Here is a 23,488-nt window from a genome sequence, read left to right as displayed (position 1 = left end):
GCCAACTAAAACTTTTTTTGCTTTACTAAACTTTGTGATTTTTTTTTTGCCCTACAACAGTATATAGCATATGTTTTACCTCTCTATGCATATAAAACACTCAAGAAACACTCTCAAATACACTAAAACATCTTAATAACACAGCACATAATAATGCAGTAATAATAAAAGTAACTACATATGGTACTGGACTGAAGAGAGATCTGTGTGTATGTGTGTAGGTATAAAGTTAAAAAAAAAAACTGAAAAACAGTATACAGTACTGTAAAAAAAAATTGTAAAGAAACAGGTCTTAAAACAGTTTAGATAGAAAAAAGGTCATGATTAAAGGTTAACACACTCTCGTTCCATTGATATCTTGGACGATGGAGGAAAAGATGATGGAGAGGTGGCTACTATTGAGATGAAGGGCCTGGTGCTGGAGAGTCAGGGTTTGATTGTGCTGCTGGAGCTGAGCGGTTTACTACTGGAGTCAATTTCTTGAAGTAGGCATCAAGACAGGTTTGTATAGAGTGTTTCTTTTTCTTGTCATAAATGGCCTTGTAGCAGCTAAGGCCCTCATTAACTGTACGGTAAACTTTGGTGAACCTTTCTGTATTAGGGTCTTGCTCCTCTAACTTTGCCATCCCTGCTTCAATGAGACGAAAGGCTTCAGCTAACTCTTACGTCAAAAATTTTTTCATTTCTGAAGTTTTTAGGTCCTGGTCTTCTTTAAATGCTATCATCTTGTTTACATTAAATATTTGGTCTGGCAAATAACCTTCATCCTCAATAATGTTTTCCATCTTTTCAGGAAGGTCACTCACAGCACTTATATCTGCACTCGCTGCTTCACCTTGCACTTTGATATTATGTAAATTTGCCCTTCCTTTGAAACGATTGAACCAACCCCTACTCGCAAGAAATTCTTCTTCACAATCGCCTTCACTTGCTGCACGTGTAGCTTTTAAATCACTGAAAAGACTACGAGCCTTTTCTTGCACTAAAGTAAGGCTAATAGGCATATTACGTTGATTTTGATCCTCTAACCAAATTATCAATAGCCTTTCCATTTCAATAATTAAACCGCTGTGTTGCTTAGTGATAATTGTTGCTTTCATCGGGGCACAGCCTTTCACGTATTCCATTATTCTCACTGTATTCTTTATAATTGTTCCAACTGTTGACCGACGGTAGCCTAACGCTTTTCCAATGACCGATGGCATTTCTCCCCTTTCTGATCGCTTTATTATTTCCATTTTATTTTCAATCGTGATCGTTCTCCTTTTCCTTGAATCACCAGCACTAGCATTGGATTTACGCTTTGGAGGCATGGTTACAAGGGTAAATGAGGGGAAAATGTAAGCCAAAATTACACACTCGACACAGTGTTAACAGCAACGTGGTCCAGCGTAAAATGGCAGACGGGTTCTTCTTCCTCAAGTTGACAAACCGCTGACGCTGCAAAACGTTTTCCCGAGCACCACAAAGTAGTGCGTGTGTTGCTTGTTATGAACCATTGTACAGGCAGTCCCCGGGTTACAAACAAGATCCGTTCCTAAGTGAGGCTTTAAGAATTTGTAGGTAAATCAGAACAGGTGCACACAGTTCTTATTTAGCCTTACTTGAATGGAAGAAAAGGCTCAAAACCTTTTCAATGATTTAAAAGCTGCACCTGCAGCAAGTGAAGGTGATTGTGATGAAGAATTTGTTGGGAGTAGGGCTTGGTTCAATGATTTCAAAGTGAGGGCAAATTTACATAACATTAAAGAGCAAAAAAAAAAAAAAAATTAACCCGGGGGAGTGCCTGTATTTAACTTAAATTTTAATACTTTATGTTGGAAACCCTGGTGGCGTAGTGGCTTAGAGCTACGGCTGCTCAGCAGTTCAAATCCACCAGGCGCTTCTTGGAAACCCTCTGGGGCAGTTCTACTCTGTTCTATAGGGTCACTATGAGTCGGAATCGACTTAATGGCAACGGGTAGGCTTATATGGTAGTTAGTTCTGAAGTACGAGTCGTCCAAGTCAGACGTTCTTAACCCGGGGCCTTGGCCTGGCCAAGCTTATCTTTCTATCCTCATCCACTTCTCTCCTATTTATCCATTCCACTCCTGTCTAGCTCCACTTCACCTCAGACACAATCTCTTTACCATCTCAGGCCTTTGCTCTTGCTGTTCCCTCTACCAGAAAGTGCTTTTCCTTCTGATTTTCCAACAGTTGCCCTTGTGCTCACCATTTGTATCTTGGCACAGATGCCAATCTGAGAGACTTTCCCTGATCTTTATAAAACAGCACCTCCAGATTTGCTTTAGGATAACACTGAAGTGGGTGGCATTGTGGATAAAGCAGGACTGGCCACGAATCAATGAATTGTTGAAGCTGGGGTGATGGGTACATGGAATTTAATTGTCTTGTCTATTATTTATGTATGTTTGAAGTTCTCCATAATAACAAGTTAAAATAGCCCCCCACAACCCCATACTCTGCATTTTATCTTAATAGTACTTATTGCAATGGGAAATTAAGTTTTTCTGCTTCCTTAGCTAAAGCTTCAAGAGGGTAAGAATGGGATCACCCTGTTTCACTTTGGGTCCTCCAAGTCTAGAAGATCAAGTTTCAGATTTGTGCTAAACTGTCTCTAACCCCAGTTTGGGACAAAGAATTTGACTTGGCCTTTTGTCTTTGGTTTCTGAAAATAGCCCTAACAATTAAGGTGTTTTTTGTCGTTTTTAAAACGGCTGGGCAACACTTAAAAACTTTAAACATGTGTAAATAAGTACACAGGTCCCACCCTGGCTACAAGCCTCTGGAAGGCAGGAGCTTGATGCAGTAAGTAATGCGTATTTACTGCTTGGACCAATCATAACTATGCATTAAGACCCCAGTCATGCATATACTTTGGGGTCCCGATGACTTATAAGGAACACTAAGCCTTGGAACTCTCTTTTTTGGGTGGCTTCCTGGATTTGGTGACAACATCTATATGCTGGAGAGGGTGGTTTGTCCCAGAGGACAATGGAGGCCCTATGCCAGGAGCTCTCCCAGATACGCCTGATGAGTCTTTTCCTTGTATCCTTTCTGGTTATAATAAATGGGTAACTGCAAGTATAGTTAATATTTTCCGTGAATTTTATGAGCCATTATTGAGAATTAACGAACCCACAGGGACAATGAAATTCTGATTTAGCTCAGGGTGGCTAATTCAGAAGAGGGCTGTGCAGAGAGTTGTAAGGACAGAGACCTAACTCCTGAGGAACCAGCTTTGGGTGGCCAATGGACGGGGAAAGGCGGGACAGTCAGTTAATGAAGAGGGACCAAGACCTAGCTTGTGACCTAGTCTCAGGGGGCTAGGGGCAGAGAGAGGGGCTGGCTGGTCTGAAGTGCAGGGAGTTGCGCAGATTCCTGAGACTATGGCTGGTACCTGATGACCTGGTTCCAGGTGGCCAGGGATGTTTTGGCCTAACTTTGGGTGGTCAGGATGAAGAGGAAGTGCCACAGAAATGGCTAGTGACGAGGAGTAGAGATAAAGGAAGGTGAAGCCTGGGTCTTCTTCCAACTGGTAATTGGATTTATGCTGACCCTTGCCAGGCAGGGGGGGGTTTGTCACTAACAAATAGTGCAGTTAATGACAGCAGAGCGCAACACCTAACGTTTGGCAGTTTAATTCACCGGGGATCTCCAGACCTCTGAGCAGCACCTGGCACACAATAAGAGTTCAATATTTTTAGATTTTAAAATTAGAATCATTCATCTAAAATTTAGACGAATGAATGATTGAGGGGCCTGGAATGCCAGGCTAAGGAGCTTTGACTTGATCTAGAGGTGATGGAAGCCAGGGAAGAGTTTTGAACAGGGTAGGGACCGGGTGAGATGTAAATGAAAGCCCCCTTAGAGACAGATGAGAAGGGTGAGAGAAGCCAATGTAAGGGTCTAGGCCACCGCGATGGGAGAGGGTAGCTCAGGCCAAAGAGAAAAGACTAACCAAACCCGTTGCCATCAAGTCAATTCCGACTCATGGCAACCCTATAGGGCAGAGTAGAACTGCCCCATAGGATTTCCAAAGAGTGGTTAGTGGATCTGACCTTTTGGTTAGCAGCTGTAGCTCTTAACCACTGCACCACCAGGGCTCTGAGAAGACTAGGGCACCATTTAGCTAAAAGAGTGGCCAAGAAAAAAAAAAAACAGGTTTCTCGGGAGGGTAGAGATGCCCTCGGTGAGGTCAGGACCCTCTCCTGTCCCATAGGACCCACCAACAGCTGTTAGACTCCCCTTCCCCCACCCATTTCTACCAAAGTGATACAGCCCTGGCCAGAGGGGCAGACACACAGCCACTCCAAACACTTGTTCTCTCCTCAGTTTAATGGTGGTTAGTGGAATTGCCAAACCCCTCCCCGTCCCATATAAAACATGTTTTTTTTGTTTTTAACAAGAAAAAGGGGGCAAAAGCCAGGAATGGGGGGGGGGTTTCAATCTGATATTTTCATACAGATTTTTGATTTTTTTAATATATTATATATAAAACCATATAGATCAATGTGCCCCCCCCCCAACTGCTTTCCCCCTCCCAGGGGGGCCTGGAGGAGAGATGGGGAAGGCCCCCCAAGGAGTGGGTAGACAGAGAGACAAATATGGGTGGGACAGATGTGGGTGGAGGAGGTGGAAGGCAGGGGAGCCCTGGGACCTGGGGAAGAGGAATTTAGAGAAAAGGGTTGGGCCTGTCTCCCTCACCGCCCCCCATCAAAGTTATGACACAAAGACACGGAATCCCTGTTTCCACACCCTCCCCCCGCCCCTCCCCCCACCGTGCAAACATGGCTTTGCAAAGAGGTGCCCAGAGCTCTGTGGAACTCTTACAATGGCTGGCATGGGGTCTGAGACCCCCAAAGAAATCTGTGTTCCCCTTCCCTGCCCACCCCCCCTTCCCAGAATCTGTTCCCCTCCCCACAAGACCTGGTTCTGCAGCCTAGGGGCCCTGGCCTTCCCCTAGTTATCTTCCCCCAACCCAATTCCTACTGCCCTCCCTGCACTTGGGGGGTTTGGACCTTTGGCCCCTGCCCCCAGGGGACCCAGATCTCTGGGACCTCAGTTCTGGCTGGCCCTGGCAGAGACCCAGTCATCCGACAGCCCCATCCCTGCCCAAGCGTCTGAGGTGTTAGTGGTGGGGGGAGAAGCCCACCATCCCAGACTCTGGCAAATGTCTTTGCTGGTTCCTTGCAACTGGCAGTGCGGGCGACCGAGCCCAGGCCCAGGCCTGGGGTGGAGGTGGGGTCAGATGAAGAATTCTTCTTTCCGCTTGTGTCCATCGCTGCCATTGAGGAAGGCTTCTCTTGCTTCTCCCTGTTCATCCAAGCCACTGGCTTCGTGGGTCAGATAGGAGCCTGAGAGGCGACGCAGTCCCATGCAGAAGGAACATATATGCAGACCCAGACGTTGGACAGAAATATACGAGACAGACACCGCATGAAGGAAGAGGGGGAACAGAACCCACAGGGAGTCAAGTTCAGGGAATAGCAAAACAATGGCAGAGAAAGAAGTAAAAGCAGAAATTAGGAAGGTTCCAAAAGTTCAGGAACCCTCATCCCTTGCTCTGCTCCCAATAAACCCAGCAAAAGATAAATTGTTTTCTTCAAGCTTGTGCCCTTAATTCAGATTCTTAAATTTCTTCGCTTTTAGAGTCCTCGGCCGGCCCAAAGCCTAGCCCTTTTCAGGATCTGGGCTTCAAGTCCCCACTAGGTTTCCAATCTTGGATCCAGGCCCTGCCCCCTTATTATCCTGGTTTTAACGCCCTCTTCCGAGTCCGGACTTTAGGCCCCGCCCCTTCCCGAATCCCACAGCCAACCACACCCCTCGCTGAGCCCAGGCCCCGCCCCACTCACCCTTCTGTCGTACCGAGCACCAGACCATGCCCACCAGTACACAAATGATGAGAAAGACCAGTAGCGCCAGGATGCCGCCCACAATGGCGTAGGGCACCGATGTCTGAGCCTCTACCACAGCACCGGGGTCTGCCAGAGGGACAGGGCGCAGTACCAGGTCACCAGAGGATGGTCCTAGCGCTGCCAAACTCTTAACCCATTCTGCACACCACACCGAGCCGTGCCCCTTTATGTGCCACCCCCTTCAAAAATTACTGCCATCTTGTGGCCCCATCTCATGACTCCACTCTTCCAGATGCCTCGTTTCCTCAAGGAATGAATGTTCATTGGTTTGCACACTGCTTGACTCCGCTCCTCTATCCCCTTAGTTAATATACGCCCTGCTTTTTCCCTCCTCCCACACAGAAACCGCATACTCCTTTTCTTTTTACTGTTTCTTCCCCCACAGAACCTCAGGTCCCATTTCCTTCCCACCTTATCTACAACGCTCCAGTTAGTTAAAATGCTGGGCTAGGAGCCAACCACTTCCAAAATTCCTGCCTCTCCATGTTGTCGTTATTGCTAGGTGCCAGAGAGTCGGTTCCGACTCATAGCAACCTTGTGTACAACAGAACGAAACACTGCCCCGTCCTGTGCCATCCTCACAATCATTGCTCTGTTTGAACCCACTGTTGCAGCCACTGTGTCAAGCCATCTCATTGAGGGTCTTCCTCTTTTTCACTGACCCTTTACCAAAAATGATGTCCTTCTCCAGGGACTGGTCCCTCCTGGCCCCACTATAATAAGAGCTAAACACATACCACTTATTATGAGCTAGGGACCATTCCAACCACTTTACACATTTAGTGCATATGACCCTCACAACTCTATGAGGTAGGTGCTATTGTTTATTTCCACTTTACTGATGTGGAAACTTAAGGCAAAAATAAACCCCCCCAAAACAAGCCCGTTGCTATCGAGTCGATTCCGACTGGTAGCAACCCTCTAGGACAGAGTAGAACAGCCCCATAGGGTTTCCAGGCTGGATATCTCTACAGAAGCCGACTGCCACATCTTTCTCTGGCGGAGCGGCTGGTGGGCTCAAACCGCTGACTTTTGGTTAGCAGCCAAGCGCTTAACCACCACACTGCAATAAGGTACAGCAAAGCTGAATTTGAACCCAGACCGTCGGTCTGGCCCCGGAACTATTGAACTGTGTTAGCTGTTGACGCCCTGAATATTAGCTTTGCACAAACCCCGCCCCTCAAACGCAACTGCAGCTTGTGGACCTTCTGCCCTGGGGGCCTTTTGAGCCCATTCCCAAAGCCCCATCCCACCCAGGGCACGGTGGTTTGCGCGAGAGCTTTAGGGACCGAGCCCCGCCCCCAGGCCTGCCGCAGTCTTCCCTCACCGTAGACTACAAGCACATAGAGCGCCCTCGCGTGGCCATGCTTGTTCGATGCCTCGCAAGTGTAGGTGCCGTTATCCGCTGACACTAGCCCTGGAAGCGTGAGCGTTTCCCCCAGAGCCTCGGCCCGCTCTGGCAGAGACTCGTTTCCGCGGTTCCAGCGGATCTGGTTTGGCCTGGGGTAAGGGGGAAGGTGAGCAAAGGATAGTGAGAATTAAGGACTCGGGTACCAGCTCCCAATTCATGTTTCGCAGGAATCTGGACAGGCAATTCCCACCCTGCCCTTAGCCCGTAGCCCACTGTCTGGAATCAATTCCTGGAGACCCCATGTGTTACAGAATAAAACTGCTCCATAGGGTTTTCTTGGCTATAATCTTTATGGAAGCAGACTGCCAGGCCTTTCTGTGGCACTACCAGATGACTTCAAACTATGAATCTTTAGGTTAGTAGCTGAGCACAAACGTTCTGCATCATCCCACAGGGACCCCAAAATAATAGGGCTCCTCTAGTCCTTTCCTTCTCAGCAAACCAACAGTTCCAGGCTCAGTTCCCAGCCATCACCAGGATCTCAGGAATCCTAGGCCACAGTCCATTTCCCCTTCAGAATCCAAGAGTCGAAGACCCCCCAGATTCCTTCCTCAGGAACCAGGAGTCCGAGCCTCCAAACCCCTCCTTGCTGAGGACCCAGGAGTCTAGGCCCCAGCCCTCTTCTCCTCGGGGCCCCAGAGCTCACCTGGGGTTCCCTGTTACAGCACAGGTCAGCACCAGTGTGTCTCCCTCCCTCACCACAGCCTGGGAGGCATGGATCCGGGCAGTAGGGGAGTCTGTGGGAAAGAAGTGAAAAAGCAGAGTGGATGTCTGGGTCATTATACCGGACAAGGGACCACCCTGGGATGACATTGGGGGCACTTACACTGTACATCCAGCTCATACTGTGTCTGCTTGCTGTGTCCAGCGGGCAGCGCCTGGTTCTGTGCCTCACAGGTGATAATACCGCCGTCGTCCTTGCGGTCCACCCGAAACCGCACTGTGCTTATCACTCTCCAGACCTTGCCATTTTCCTGTTGGCTGCTCACTCCTGCCAGGTGCCGCCCAAATACAGTCAGACAAGGATTCTGGACCCACCCACCCAGGACTGTCCCCTCCTCAGCAAATCCCACAGCAACCTACAGTCATGTCCTGATTAACATCCATGATATAGTCTGCAAAATTGGACATTATGTGATTTGGACGTTGTGTGAACATTATATTATATACAGGTACTCTGTAGTTACGAACCAACCCCCATAAAGCTTATTATATTAAAACCTTATGGGAGCCCACAGAACAAAACTCCAGAGCTGTATCTACTGGATACAGGAGGCTGGCCTTGCCAGGTGTGCCGCTACTAGCTGGGCAGGGGCTGCACTGGCAGCCAGATCAGGACTTTTCACATACCTGGGTGCAGGGTGAGGGGCACATGGGGACCAGGCTGGGTGCGGGTGTGCGGGTGTCCAGAGTGCTGCTGGCAGTGGTGGCCCTGACTGCCACCGGTCCTGTTGGGACTGCTCCCTGGTCATGTGTGGCCACCACCGCCCCAAGCCCGTGAGCATAACCAGGCCCAGCTGGTGCCCCCACCGGGGCCAAGGCAGGAGCAAAAGAACCATGGCAGGCGCTGCCCTGCACAGGGAATGAACCACTGCAAGGCGCTGGGACGGGTGAATGAAGCCAGGAGGAGGGGAAGAAGGAGGAGGAGGTGGTAGTGGCGGTGGAGGAGGAGGCACTGTGGGGGCTGGGATACACCCTAGAACCTCATTCACTCCAGGGGTTTGAGGTCTTTAAAACCATGATGAGGAAATAATAAAAGGAGAGCTGCTTTCCCTTTTTTTAAAAAAGAAAAACCTTATGGGCCCATAGACATACATGGTGGGACCTTGCCCCAACAGACATTATGAGGGGATGACTGTATTTACCAAGCTTTTGTCCCTTACCTACATGCCTCTCCTCTAGTCTTCCAAGCCCTTCCCAAACCAAGCCTACAGCCGCACTTGCCTCTTCCCAAATTTTCTCCCGCATTCACTCAAACCCCTTCCGAATGTTCGATTCATTCAACAGCTGCATACAGAGTGGTAAGTAGCTGTCAGGACTGGTACGCTCTCTCCTCCAATCTCTGTTCACACAGAACTCACCATTTTCCCAATAACCTCCAAGCCCCATCCAAGATAAAAAAAAAAAATTGCCTCTTTAAAAAAATTCTGGTCTTTCTTCAAACACTACTCCTAAGGGACCTGCCTCTTCCCCAAGCTCATCTTCTTTGAATCCCGATTTATTTCCAATCTCCATCCTCTTAGAATTGGTACTATTTTCTGAGCTCCGCACCCATGGAATCCCTCTCTTTTCTGAGCTCCGCACCCATGGAATCCCTCTCTTTTCTGAGCCCTCTGAGAATCCTGACTTTTTTCCAAGCTCACGCCCATAGAACAGGCCTCTTTTCCAGGCTCCCCATCGGAGAAACCCCGCCCAAGCCCCGCCCGCAGACCGCCTCTTTTCTAAGCCCTACCCCAGCAGCCCTTCCTCATGTCCCGCCCTCGCCGGCATCCCACCCCCAGGTACCTTTCAACTCCTTGCGGTCACGGTACCAGCGCAGGATGGCAGCCGGGCGGGACCGTGGAACGAGGCAACTGACCTCCACCTCGCCGCCCTCCACTGCCTGCTCCCGGACCTCCACCACGGGATTCTCGGGGGCCACTGCCGCAGGGAGAGGGGAGTAAGGGGAGCAGTCAAGGGAGACACAGACGTGGGCCCAAAGTGACCAGCCCCCAGGATTAAGGGGAACCAGGGTCCAGGTAGCACGGATTAAACACAGAGGCCACAGGTCAGGAAGACCATATTTACTGGGGCCAAGATGTCCCAAACCAAAAGCCAAATCGCTGCCATCCAGTCAATTCCAACTCACAGCGACCCTACAGGACAGGGGAGAACTGCCCGCACAGGGTTTCCAAGGCCTTAATCTTTCTGGGAGCAGACTGCCACATCTTTCTCCCATGGAGCAGCTGGTGGGTTAGAACTGCTGACCTTTCCGTTAGGAGCTGAGTGCTTAACCACTGTGCGACCAGGGCTCCTCCAAGATGTCCAGGAAGTTAAAAATAGGCAGGTCAGTCCATCTCAGGATAAAAGGAAAGCAGAGGAAAAAGGAGGGGGAGGCCGTTACCCAGTACGGTGAGCGTGGCGATCTGGTGGTGGGTATCCTCCGTGTAGAGCTGGCAGAAGTAGCCCCCCTCGTCCTCCAGGCGGGCATCGGAGAGTCGGATCCGCACCCTGCGTGGGGAGAACTCCTCAAGCTGGAAACGCTCATCCTTCAGGGCTAGAGGGGGTGAAGGGGAAGGGATGAACTTGGGAAGTCCTGGCCTCCAGAATCCCACCCCTTCTCCAGCCCTCTTTTCTCCAGCCATACTTGAGTCTGAGGTGCCCACACCGTTTACTCCCAGGATGATCCAGGCCCTCCTGACTACAGACCCAGGAGTCCAAACCCCCAGGCCCTTCATCCCTCAGACCCAGGAGTACAGCCCCCAGCCCCCTCTTCCCCAGACCCAGGAGTCAGCCCCCAGCCCCCTCCTCCCTCAGACCCAGGAGTCCAGGCCCCCAACCCCCTCCTTCCTCAGACCCAGGAGTCCAGCCCCCAGCCCATCATCCCTCAGGCTGAGGAGTACAGACCCCAACCCCTTCCTCCCTCAGACCCAGGAGTCCAGGCCCCCAGCCCCCTCCTCCCTCAGACCCAGGAGTCCAGGCCCACAGCCCCCTCCTCCCTCAGACTCAGGAGTCCAGGCCCCAGCCCCCTCCTCCCTTAGGCTCAGGAGTCCAGACCCCCAGCCTCCTCCTCCCTCAGGCCAGGGAATTCAGGCCCCAGCCCCTTCCTCCCTCAGACCCAGAAGTCCAGGTCCCCAGGCCCCTCCTCCCTCAGACCCAGGAATTCAGGCCCCCAGCTTCCTCCTCCCTCAAACCCAGACCCCTCCTCCCTCAGATCCAGAAGTCCAGGCCCCCAACTCCTTCTTCCCTCAGACCCAAGAGTTCAGGTGTCCAGCCCCCTCCTCCCTCAGACTCAGGAGTCCAGACCCTCAACCCCCTCCTCCCTCTGACCCAGGAATTCAGGCCCCCAGCCTCCTCCTCCCTCAGACACAGGAATTCAGGCCCCAGCCCCTTCCTCCCTCAGACCCAGGAGTCCAGGTCCCCAGCCCCTTCCTCCCTCAGACCCAGAAATCCAAGCCCCAGCCCTTCCCTCCTTCAAGACTCAAGATTCTGGTTCCCAGCACTCACCCCGGGTGCCATTGAAGAAGAGGGTCTGCCGGGCTGGGTTCTGAATGACAACTATGGACCCATCATACTGGTGCAGACGGCAGGTGATCTCAGCCACCCCGCCTTCAGCCACTGTCACATTCTCAGTCTGTACTTCCTGTCCTGTCCCTGTAGAGAAAGAGACAGAATAGGAGACGGCTTGAGAGCTACAAATCAACCTTTCCTTTCTCCTTCTGCTCCTCGCCCACCCAAACCTCCAAGCCTTCTCCTTCAGTTCCTTACACCCACTTCCTGGGGGCTGGAGTCCAGGAGATGGATAAAACCTGCTCCATGCTCTGGAGGAGTTGCAGTCAGAATCCAGTGTTACGCACTCTAACTGGGCTGCACAGGGTGTGCTAGGAGCCCAGAGGAAAGGAAGACTAGGATTGCCTGGGGAGCCCAGTGGTCAGAGGAGAAGGCTGCTGGGAAGAAACTATGTTGAATCTGGGTCTTAAAGAGTGAGCAAGTTAGGGGACACTGAGCTTCTGCTAAGGGTGATGGAAAAACGTGGAACCGAATTAGGTTGAACAATATGATAAACGTTAACAAATGTCGCTGGATTGTACACGTGAAGAATGTTGAAAAGACAAATGATCTGTTACATACACATTTAGCACAATTTTTAAAAAGAAATCATCATAAAATAAAAACAGTGAGCAAGAGTTTACCAGGTGTGAGACTGCTGTGTGTACACCAAACCCCATCTTTCACACCTGGGCACATGTGGCTTGTCTACAAAGAGGGTTGCAATACTCACAATATTTTTTGCATCCCTGCACCTGCCCCTTGCAAGCTGACTTTCGCATTCCTCCCATGAAGGAGGAGGTACTCCACACCCTGGAATCTGGGTAGGTCTTGTGACTTGCTCTGACCGATAGAATTTTCTGGAAGTGATGTTGTACTCTGGGTGGTGCAAATAGTTTGTGCTTGACTACTAACCTAAAGATTGGCAGTTTGAACCCATCCACTGGTGCTGTGGAAGAAAGGCCTGGCAATCTGCTGCCATAAAGATTACAAGCAAGAAAACCCTATGGGGCAGTTCTACTCTGTAACAGATGGGGTCACCATGAGTCGGAATCAGCTCGACAGCAATGGGGTGGTTTTTTTTTTTTTTTTAATGTACGAGTTCTGGAGTTTAGGCCTCAAGAAGCCTTGCAGCTTCTGCTCTTGCCTTCTTGCTGCCCCTAAGATTGTTTCGTGAAGATGCCTGGATGAGCCTCTTTGAAGATGAGAGACCACACAGAGCGGGAAGCCCAGCCAACAGTCAGCACCAACTGCCAGACTTGTGAGTGTGGCCGTCCTGGATCAGTTGCACCACCAGATGACTGTAGCCGCAGGAGTGACCCCAGTTAAGATCGAGAGAAGAACTGCCCAGCTGGATCCAGCCCAAATTGCTGACCGCCTGGGTGGTGAGCGAATAAAGTGGTGGTTGTTTTAAGCCATTAAATTTTGGGAAGTGTGTTAAGTGATACAACACACAATTAAGCTACATTTTCCAGCATCCTTTGTAGTTAATCCAGCCCATGTAACCTGTTATGAGTTCCTGGGTGGTGGAAACGGTTAAGAGCTAGATTAGGAGCCAAAATGTTGGCAGTTCAAACCCACCCAGAGGCACCTCAGAAGGCCTGGCGATCTGCTTTGAAAGCCCTATGGAGTACAGTTCTACTCTGCACACATGGGGGTCACCATGAGTTGGAGCTGACCCCATGGCAACTCCACATCACACAGCAATGTGGGACTTATTGCTGGACAGCGGGATAGAGATGAAAGAGATAAACGCCTTTTCCAGGCCTGGCCCATCTCCCACACAATCCTTCATGCAAGCTGAGTGGAGAGGACTCCAAGGACTCCAGAAGAGGTCAGGGTGACAAGATGGAGGAGCCTGGGTTCCTGACTGACTGTCCCCCATGACCTACACAGGACTGTGACACGCATGAGCGAGAAATACAGTTTTTTGTAAAGTCGTTGAAATGTCAGTGCTGCTTCTTACCAAAGTCAACCTATCCTGATCAGAGGAACCAGGTGGGGGATTAGAAAGGGGGTGCTTCCGGCAAAGGAAACAGCATATAGAAAAGCTCAAAGTTGAGACTCATCATCACCACCACCATCCCCACCATTGTTGTTGTCACCTTCAAAATAGCAATAACCACAACTGTTGTCATTGTTAGCTGCCGTTGAGTTGGTCCCCGACTCAGGGCAACTCATGCAGTTCGGACAAAATGCTGCCTGCTCCACACGGATTGGTTGCGGATTGAATGGTTGTGATCCACAGGGTTTTCATTGGCTGATTTTCAGAAGTACATTGCCAGGCCTTTCTTCCTAGTCTGTCTTAGTCTGGAAGTTCTGCTGAAATCTGTTCATCATCATAGCAGTACACAAGCCTCCACTGACAGGTGGTGTCTATACATGAGGTGCATTGGTTGGGAATCAAACCCAGATCTCCTGCAAGGAAGGCAAGAATTCTACCACTGAAACACCACAGCCCCCCTCGATAACCACAACAGTTATCATTGATTAGGCACTTGCTGTGCCAGGCCCTGGGCTAAAGGATATTTCCTATACAATTCCATTTAATCATCACAATACCTGTATAAGTTAGGTGCTATCATCAATCCTCTTTTTTTTTCCCATCCCCATCTTATAGGTGAGAACATCAGCCCAGGGAGATGAAATGACTTGCCCAAGATCACAGCATCCAGACCTCTCTGATCCCATCTCCTGCATCCATATCCGCTCCCCCGTGTCTGGGTGGAGTGTGCGGCATTGGTGAGGGGTGGTGGAAGGAGGCTGATCATATTAAGTGGGATGAGGTTTTGAAGGACATAGAATGCCAAGCTCAGAGATTAGCTTTTATCCTGAAGACCAGAGGAGGTTTTGAAGCAGGGCAGTGTCATGATCAGATCTGGTTATTAATCTTTAAATGTTGGATAGCTAGCTCTTCATGTCTCCTTCATTCTGTCTCAGGGTCTCATTCATTCATTCATTTGAGTGTTTCCTGAGCAGCTGATAGGTTTTCAGGGGCTGGGTGTCCAGAGATGAGACACATGAGGTCCCTGCCTTTGAGATTTATGGGGGAGTAGGCACAAATCACAGTATTACCCCATCAAAGATGTTACATTCCCTGTAAGCAGGACAATTAACCTGATTTGGGGACAGAGGGCTGGGAAAGATTAATTCTGGTGGGTGGAGGCAGAAACAGCAGGCTGCCTTCCCTTACATCCCTCCTTCCTCTTCTCTTCAGCAAAAAAAGCCCTGATCACATTTTATGGTTGTCCTATGTTCTGCTGAAAGAGATATTTCCCAGCGTCCCTTATGGGTAGGTGAGGCCAGGTAACAAAGTTTTGTCCAATTGGATGTAAGCAAAAGCAACACATGGTAATTTGGGGAGGGCTTCTTAAACAAAAAGGACAAGTTATTTTTCCACCAGGTCACTTTTGTGCTGACTGAAGCTAGGATGTGATGGCTGGAGTTCTGGCAGCCATATTGGACCACAAAGACAAGAGCATTAGGAATGGTGGAACAAAGTGCTGGAAAGTGCCTGTGTTTCTGGTGATGATGTGGGGCTGCCATAACAGCCCTGGACTCCTACTTCTGGACTTTTTTTCATGTTTGAGTATAAACTTTGGGTATTTAAGCCACTATTTGAAGTGTACCCAGTGCTTCCTGGAATATCAAACTTAACATGTCCAACCCTTGCCCTAAACTTCTTCATCTCGAGTTTTTGTAATCTCAGTAAATGTCAGAATCATCCACCCAGTTGCTCTGGTCAAAACTTAGGAATTATCCAAGCTCTTGCTCTTTCACACACGCAAACATCCACTCATTCTATCAGCAAGATCTGTCCATTCTAGCTCTAAAACATCTCCCAAATCTATTCACCTTCGTCTACATCCCCTACCCTCACCCTAGACCAAAATATCACCTCTCACCTGGACACTTCAAAAGCCTACTCAAGGGTCTCCCTGCTTCTATGCCTGTCTCTCCCCAGGCCATTCTCCACACAGCAGCCAGATGGATTTTTCAAAAAGCTAAATCAGATTAAGTCACCTCTCTGCTTAAACCTTCCCGAGGGCTGCCCGTTACACTTAGGATAAAATCTAGATTCCTTCCCCAGCTCTTCAAGATGCTGTGTGGCCTGACCATGGTTATGACCACTCAGTTCACTCCAGCCTCACTGACCTTGATGTCCCTCAAACACACTGAGCTTGTTCCCACCTCAGGGCCTTTGCACTTGCTCTTCTCTCTGCCTGGAATGTTCTTCCCCCGATTATCCCAGGGCTGCCTTCTGTTCTCATTTGGGTCTCTGCTTGCATTGACACCTCCTCAGAGAGGCCTTCCCTCACTGCCCATCCTTTCGCCTCCGGAACACTTTATATTTCATTATTACTGTTTTATTTCCTCTATGGAAATTTCTGGAAACTTCACTGAGACTATCTGATTAATTTGTTTACTTGTTTATTGTCTGTCCTTCATGACTAGAAAATACACACCATGAAGGCAACGATGTAAACTGTTGGATTTACCCCTAGTGCCTAGAAGTGTGCCTGGTACTCAGTACATGTCTGGGGAGCTTGCTGAATAAATGACACTTCTCAGGCAGTATATGGTTTCAGCCTCACAAGGAGCTCATGACATCATTATTCTCATCGTACACCAGGACCACTTGCCATCTGTGTGACCTTGGGCTTAACTTTTTGGAGCCTCAATGACCCCATCTGTAAAATGGGGATGATGCCAGCGCCTGCCCCATATGGATGGGCCCAATGCCTGAAGCTCAGGGAGTTCTCTCTGCAAGGCTGTTGTGATTATAACCTCTGGAAATATGCCCATGCACATGAAGACTGGTCGGCACATTTGGGCACTTAAAAAAAACATCTTGAAGCCTATCCATGGATTTTGGAACCCAGGGCTAGTCTAATGCCAGCTAATCCCCCCCACCCCCATTTTACAGATGCGGAGAATGAGGCTAAGGGGTCCCAGGGCAAGTCAGTGGCAGAAATAACCATCTCCTGGGAGCCATCAGGATCTCTGGATCTGCCCCCCAAAACTTATCCTCTGCTCTCTGCTTGAGGGTGTACATGGGGTGAAGGTGGGGGGGCTTTTGTCCTACTCCCTCCCCCTCCTGAGGACTCAGTAACCAACAGTGACTGTGCCTGGAATATTAATGTCCTGGCAGCTTTTGTTTCAGGGTTGGGGGTGGTGGGGGCGGGACTTTTGGTCAGAGAGGGGTTGAGCTTTTGGGACTGGGGCACTGGCCCTTTAAACCGTGTTGACAGCCTGGAGTCGTCATGGGGATGGTGTCTGGAAAAAGGGACAAGGGAGGGTTTGGGAAAGAGAGAGGCTGAGCAGGTGATATTTAGAGACCCAGGAATCCAGCCTCCGCCCCCTCCTCCCTCAGGACCCAGGATTCTGACCCTTGACTTTCTCCTCCCTCTGACTGAGGAATCCAGGCTCCAACCTCCTCCTCTCCCAGAACCCAGAAGTCTGGCCCCCAGCTCCCTCCTCCATCAGGACCTAGGAGACTGGGTTCCTAGCATCCTTCTCCCTTAAAGCCCAGGAGTCCAAGCCCCCAGACTTCTCCCCCACTTCAGACACAGGAGTCTGGGCCTCCAGCCCCCTCCTCCTTCAACAGCCAGGAGACAGGGGGTCTGGAGTACACAGCTGGTGGATGTTTCCACGGAGACTAAGCAGGGTGGGGGGAGCACTTCCTGGGCCCTGAGTCAGCAAATACCCAAGGGAGTCTCAAGGTCACAGTTCTGGGAAGGTCACAGCCACCCACTCCTTATCCACTCCCCAGTGGGCTCATGGCATCATGCCTCTTTCCCTCCTTGCTCCCCCAGGGAGGTGGTATATCCCTTCGTCCTGACCGAACCCCCCATCAGCCCCCCATCAATGGCGGAGTCCGAACATCCTTGCACAAAGCATCAATTCTTCCCTAGCTCAGCCTTGTGAAGGCGCGCCTGTATTCGCAGGACCTAGGCGTCAGGGTCCCAGCCCCTCCTCCCTCGGAAACCTGAAGTGGGACCCCCAGCCCCTTCCTGTCTCAGGACCTAGCAGTATGTACCCCAAGCTCCCCCGCCTCCCTTAGGGCCAAGGAGTTTAAGAGCCAGCCCTCTCGACCCTCAGTCCCTCAGACCAAGAAGCCCAAGACCCCATACCTCTTCTCCTTCAGACCCAGGAATCTGGGGCCCCTAGACCTTCCTCCATCAGACCCAGGTATCCAGGCCCCCAGCCCAGGAGTCCAGGTCCTAGCTCCCTCCTCCCTCAGATTCAGAAGTCCAGGTCCCCAGACCCACCTCCCTCAGACCCAGGAGTCCAGGTCCCCCAGACTCTCCTCCCTCAGACCCAGGAGTCCAGGTCCCCAGGCCCTCCTTCCTCAGACTCAGGAGTCCAGGTCCCCAGACCCTCCTTCCTCAGACTCAGGAGTCCAGGTCCCCAGACCCTCCTCCCTCAGACCCAGGAATCCAGGTCCCCAGACCCTCCTCCCTCAGACTCAGGAGTCCAGGTCCCCAGCCCCTCCTCCCTCAGGCCCAGGAGTCCAGGTCCCCAGCCCCTCCTCCCTCTGACCCAGGAGTCCAGGTCCCCAGCCCCCTCCTCTCCCGGAAACTTTTGACCCCAGATCCACAGTCCTCAACCCTCAGAATTACAGTCCCGTCTTCCCCCAGCCCTTTGGCCCCCTCCTATCTGGGGACCCAGGCCATCAGATGGGGGCGTGGGGGTGAGTCAGCAGTCTCACACACAAAGCCCCCCCTGTGGTCCCCACATTCCCAGGATATTTGGAACTCCCTGGATTCTGGCCTCAGGCCCAGCCAGGGGGTGGGGGAGTCCTCCAGAGGTTCCCCCTGAGTGGGGGTCGGCACAAGAATTACTGCTCCAGAAAAGATGCAAGTGACACTGAGTTATCGCTGTCCAGTCCTCCACCCCCGGTGCCCTCTATTCACCCCTCTCCCCAGAACAGCCCAGGCTCTGCCGTGTGTGGGGGGCCTGGGGGCCTGGATCCTTGAAGGCCAATGGGCCTGGGGTCTGCACAGGCGGGAACCTGTGGGTGCTTGGGTCCTGATGCCACAGGACATTGGGCACTGGCGGGTCTGTCTGTCTCCAGGCACCCCCCCAACACCCCACCCAGAGAGAGAAAGCTGCCTTTGTGCTTCCTAAGACGGGGACAGGCCAGGCTCGCACGACATTAACCCACCCCAGGCCCCAGGCCTGCTGCGTCTGAGGTCTTAAAGTCTATTGCAGAACCTGACCCCCACCCCCAGGCTCCGGAGGCTCAGGCGTCTGGCTCATGGGTGGGTGGGGGTCAGCGATGGAAGCCTCCAAAGACCTGTTCCCTGGGGTGATTCAGAGTCGGGGTAGAGTTCCCCTGTTGTCAGTGACAGGTCAGAACTTCAGCAGGGAAAAGTGAGTCACGCTGAGGGGGAAACATTATTCTGGATCGACAAGCTCTCCTGCACAAGGCCCCCAACTCTTGAAGCCTCTCTGTTCTTTCTTTGTATCTGCGTATCTGTTTCCTCTGCTCCTTTCTGTTCCACCCAGTTTCTGGCCTGTGTGCATCTCCGGGCAGTCAATCAATCTCTCTTTTTCTCTCCCTCACCCCCTTCCTGCCGTCCCCGACCCTGACTCTTCTTTCTTTTGGCATTAGGTCTCATTATCCCCTTCTGCTTTTGTCTCGGCACATGAGTGAACCAGGAAAGAGAATAATTTTTTGAAAGGGCACAAATGGGCCCCACTTCTCATCCCCACTTCTGCTGGCTGGGCAAGGTGAGAGAGGAAGGGCACTATAGGGACAACCCACTACCATCTGGTGGCCAAGGCCATTCAGAAATATCTAATGAGAAGGAAAGCAGGCAGAACCCTCTGAGACCATGAACTCTAGCCCCGACACCATGCTTTACAGAAGTGGAAAGAGAGGCTCAGAGAGGGGCAGGGACTGGCATAAAATCATACCAGAGAGGCCTGGGCAAGTCTGGGACCCCGGTTTCTTAGCTTCTTATGACACCTAGCTCTTTGCCAACCTATCAAGCCCCACGTCATGTAATATGAGAAAGTTTACAGAGCAGATTAAGGTACTAGGAAGCAGCGACTTTAAAATCAGACAAAGGACAAGGCTGTAGAGTTATTCTCCAAAAGTGCTGAAGAATGGATTCTTGAACTGAGTAGGTGGTCATCTCAGGCCGTATTCTGATTCTGAGAATCCAAAGCCCCATGATTCTAAGCTTTCAAGATTTCAGATGCCAGAGATGTCAAGAGCCAAGAACTCAAGGGGTCAAGATTTCAGAATTCTAAAGATGCCGAAATGCTAGAATGCTAACAACCATCGAGGTTTGAGAATTTTAAAGTTGTAGGGATTCTATGATTCTGAAAGATGTCAAGGGTTCTAAAAAACCCTCAGGTTCTTTGTTTACTGGATTCATCTGTTCCAGGATTCTATGAGCCTGATTTTCAAGGGCTAAAAAAAAACTAAATAAAGAAACAGAAAATTCAGTGGAAACGTAGCTAAGGTACCAAAGCTCTTATCTGGGAAATTGTGGTGCATCTGTCGCAAAGAAAGGAGGCAATGATAAAAGTTCTGAAGTGATCGCAGAAGACTAGAGGAGAAAGAAAGGTGGAGGGTGACAGGTCAGCTTTGCCCTTCGCCTTGTCCTGAGGAGAGGGAGACTCTGCCCTTCACCCTCAAACCCTGGAGTCCGGAAGGTGTTAACTGCACCCAAATTGCCAGAAACACACACAAGGGTCCAAGCTGGAACTGGTCATTGAGTTCAACATCCTCATTTTACAGAAAAGGAAACTGAGGTCCAACGAGAGCGAAATACTTTCGTCCTTGGCTGCTGTGGCAAATGGCAAGAGCCAGGATTCAAATCCAGGCGCCCAGCCCTGTGCCAGCTGGCCACACTCCTCTCCCAAATCTCTACAGAACATCCATCTCTCTCTGTTTTGGCCAAGTACCTCCCAGCCATCCATTCCTCCCAAGAGCAGCTTTAAACTGCCAATGAGGGGGTGACCTGTGTAGGTTCAAGGCACACACAGTGTCAGGGTGTGAGTGTGCAGGTAACATCTCCTGACCTTGCCCCCAGCCTCAGGGACACCCCATCTCAGGGGTCTCCAGCTTTTCACAGTGTGGGATAAGGAGCTGTGGATGGCTCCCTTGATATCCAGCTCTGGAGGGGGGATCTCTGTAAGTCATGCCCTGGGTGTACGAATGGGTGGAGGGGGGGGACAGGGTTTGGGAGGCAACTGCTGAATCCACATGTGTACCCACATGCCAGTGTTCCCCATTCTCACGTCCCCACACACATACACATGGCATTCTCCCCAGGGCTCTTTCAGATGCCCTGCCTGACTCAATTCCTCTCCAGAGGCACTGAGGGAGAGAGATGGAGGGAATGAAGGAAGGGGACGAGGGTCCTGGGATGGAGGTTATAAGGGTAGAGAGAAAGGCAGAGGGACGGAGGACAGGGAGAGTGGGACAGAGAGGGGATACAGAGGGAGGTGGGTAACAGAGGAGGCTAAAGAAGCAGGGGTGACACAAAGATAGGGGACAGAGACGGGGGATGGGGTAGAAGGGGGGACAGAGAGAAAGGAACAGAGAAACAAGGATGATAGCAAGACGGGGCAGAGAGGGGAAATGGGGGCAGAGAGGGAAGGCAGAAATACAGGGGGACAGACTACAGAGGAAACAGGGTGATGGGGGACACAATGACCCAGTCAAAGGGCACAGAGGTGGGGGACAAAGGGTAGAGATGGGGCTACAGGGAGGCAGGGAGAAAGGGGGGTAGAGAGAGGGAGGGACAGGACTTTGAGGCTGGGGGACAGAGGACAAGGGTAGGGGGACAAGGAAAGAGACAGAAGGACCCAGAGATGAGCGGGCAAAGGGACGCAGAGACCGGACGAAAGGGCAGCTGGACCAGCCTCGGGAAGGCGGGCTTGGTGGTGGTGGGGGTCTCGGGCCCTTTGTCCCCTCCGGGATCGGGGCCTGTGCGGGGTGGGAGGGCTGCGGCACGGCGGCCGGGGCCCGCGCCCCCTCCCCCGCCCGCGGCTCCCGGCTCCCGGCCCGCGCTGCGCTTTGTCCCGGGGAGGGGGCCCGGCCCGGCTCCGCGCGCATTGTTCGGCCTCTGCAGCCCCGCGGCGGCCGGGCTGTCACCGCGGCGCGTCCCCGCCCCGGCCCGGCCGGCCCCCGACCCTACCTGGCCCCGCCGCGGCCGCCCACAGCAGCAGCAGCGGCCACTGGAAGCGCCGGGCCCGGCCCATGGTGCCGCCGCCGCCGCCGCCGCTCGCTCCCGGCCCGGCACCTGCACCGCCCGCGCCGCCCGCCCCGCCCCTCGCGCCCCTCGCGCCCCGCCCCCTGCCCGCCTGGGGGCGGGGCGCCGAGGCCGGGGCGGGGCCATCGGGCCGGGGGGAGCAGGAGAGGAGGGGCGGGGGTACCCGAGGCGGCAAGGGCGGGGGGAGGATGCGGGCACCGAGATGTGGGGAGATAAGGGGGGGCGAGGGCTGGAAGGCGTCGCGTGTGAGCGTGAAGGTGCTGCGAGGGTCCCGGGCGAGGGCGCTGTGCGAAAGGGGGAGACCGCGAGGTTGGGGGTGTGCAGAGGTGAGAGTGTGTGAGGGTGAGAACACTGTCATGTGCTATGTGTGAGGGTGAGAACATCGTGTGGAAGTGTTAGTGTGTGAAGGTGAGTGTGTTGTTGGAGAGAAGTGTTGCCAGAGTGTGTGAAGGTGCAGGTGGGTGTGAGCCATGCGGGCGGTGGGTAAGATGGGGAAGGGAAGGTAACTGTGAAGGTTTGGCTCTTGTGTGCGGGGGTGCGCGAGAGGGGAGAATGTTCTGTGAGGAGAGAGGGTGAGTGTGTTATGGGAGAGGTGAGTGTGAGAGGGTGTTCTGTGGACAGGTGAGTGTGAAGGCGAAGGTGTCTGGTGAGAGGCTGTGAGCTGAGCCACCTCGTGAGGGAGGGAAGGGTGCAGCGGGGTGTCTGGGCAGGTCCAGGATCTCCCAGTGTAGGGTGGGGCTGAGGCTCAGGCTTGGGGTGGGTCAAGCCCCTCCCTTCCTCCATTCTGTCCTGGCCAGAAAACCCGTTTTTCTGCATGGGTCCCTGGGAGGGGCCCCCAAAAGTGACCCAACCGGAGGGAAGCCTGAGTCCTGGGCCCCAGGGAGGGAGTGATCGCCTGTAGAGGCCTCATAGGCCCTAGCGTCCCAGGTTCTCCACCCTGCTCCTCCTCTGTGTCCCTGTTTATCTGTGTGTCCTTGTTTCTCTGCCCTTGCTGCTGCTTCTCTCTCCATTGTTGGTGCTGACTCAGCCTTCCAGACTTTGGTCTCTTCTCCTTCCTGGGGAGGTATTCTTCCTGAGTTCACTTTTGGGGGACCCTGTAGACCTAGTGCAGGATCCTCATCCATAGGATCCAAGAAGAGTGAGAAAGCATGGAAGATCAGAGGCCTCAAACTCTCTCATGCCTGCTTGACAATCAGGTACACTGAGGCCCAGAGATGCCAATTATGAAAATCTTTACTCTTTATCCATCACTAGTGAATTCTATATCCAGGTCTACAAAGGGACTTGAGCTCCCAGCATCCTCTCTGTCCTCAGGACCAAAGCCTCCATCAGCCCAGTGTCCCAAGGCCTACTATTGTTACTGTTGTTCCTTGCTGTTGAGCCGATTGCGACTCATGGTGACCTATGTGCAGAGTAGAACTGTTCCATAGGGTTTTCAAGGCCATGACCTTTCAGGAGCAGATCACCAGGCTCCACTGGGTGGGTTCAAACTGCCAACCTTAAGTGCTAGCCGAGCACTTAAACTGTTTGAGCCACCCAGGGACTCCCCAGGACCATGGCTCCTAGCAACTTCTTTTCACTTCTCTGTTTACCCTTCCATAAAAGTCCCTACCCAGAAACCCATTGCCGTTGAGTTGATTCTCACTCTTAGCGACCCTACAGGACAGAGTATAACT

General features: G+C 52.0%; 1 protein-coding gene across 1 annotated transcript; it reads right to left on the bottom strand.

The window, feature by feature from the left end:
• Positions 1-4,919: 4,919 nt before the first annotated feature.
• Positions 4,920-21,844, bottom strand: CADM4 (cell adhesion molecule 4). The gene is made up of 9 exons (XM_049900120.1): positions 21,738-21,844; positions 11,536-11,682; positions 10,433-10,585; positions 9,835-9,969; positions 8,156-8,320; positions 7,976-8,066; positions 7,246-7,418; positions 5,856-5,984; positions 4,920-5,357 (listed from the first exon to the last, which is right to left on the bottom strand). Exons 1-9 carry the CDS (start codon positions 21,799-21,801, stop codon positions 5,248-5,250), a joined length of 1,167 nt encoding a protein of 388 aa, XP_049756077.1. The 5' UTR covers positions 21,802-21,844; the 3' UTR covers positions 4,920-5,247.
• Positions 21,845-23,488: the final 1,644 nt, after the last annotated feature.

The sequence above is a fragment of the Elephas maximus genome, chromosome 11 (genome assembly GCF_024166365.1).
Source record: "Elephas maximus indicus isolate mEleMax1 chromosome 11, mEleMax1 primary haplotype, whole genome shotgun sequence".
Classification (NCBI taxonomy): Eukaryota; Metazoa; Chordata; class Mammalia; order Proboscidea; family Elephantidae; genus Elephas; species Elephas maximus.
Note: the sequence above shows the minus strand (reverse complement) of the source record. Positions and strands in the feature narration are given on the sequence as shown.

Coding starts and splice junctions, on each gene's coding strand:
- CADM4 (XM_049900120.1), bottom strand. CDS start 21,801: ATGGGCCGGGCCCGGCGCTTCCAGTGGCCGCTGCTGCTGCTGTGGGCG. Junction 9,970..10,432: donor CGCCACGCTCACCGTACTGG/GTAACGGCCTCC, acceptor TCCCTGCGGCAG/TGGCCCCCGAGAATCCCGTG. Junction 5,985..7,245: donor CTATGTGCTTGTAGTCTACG/GTGAGGGAAGAC, acceptor TCCCTCTGGCAG/ACCCCGGTGCTGTGGTAGAG.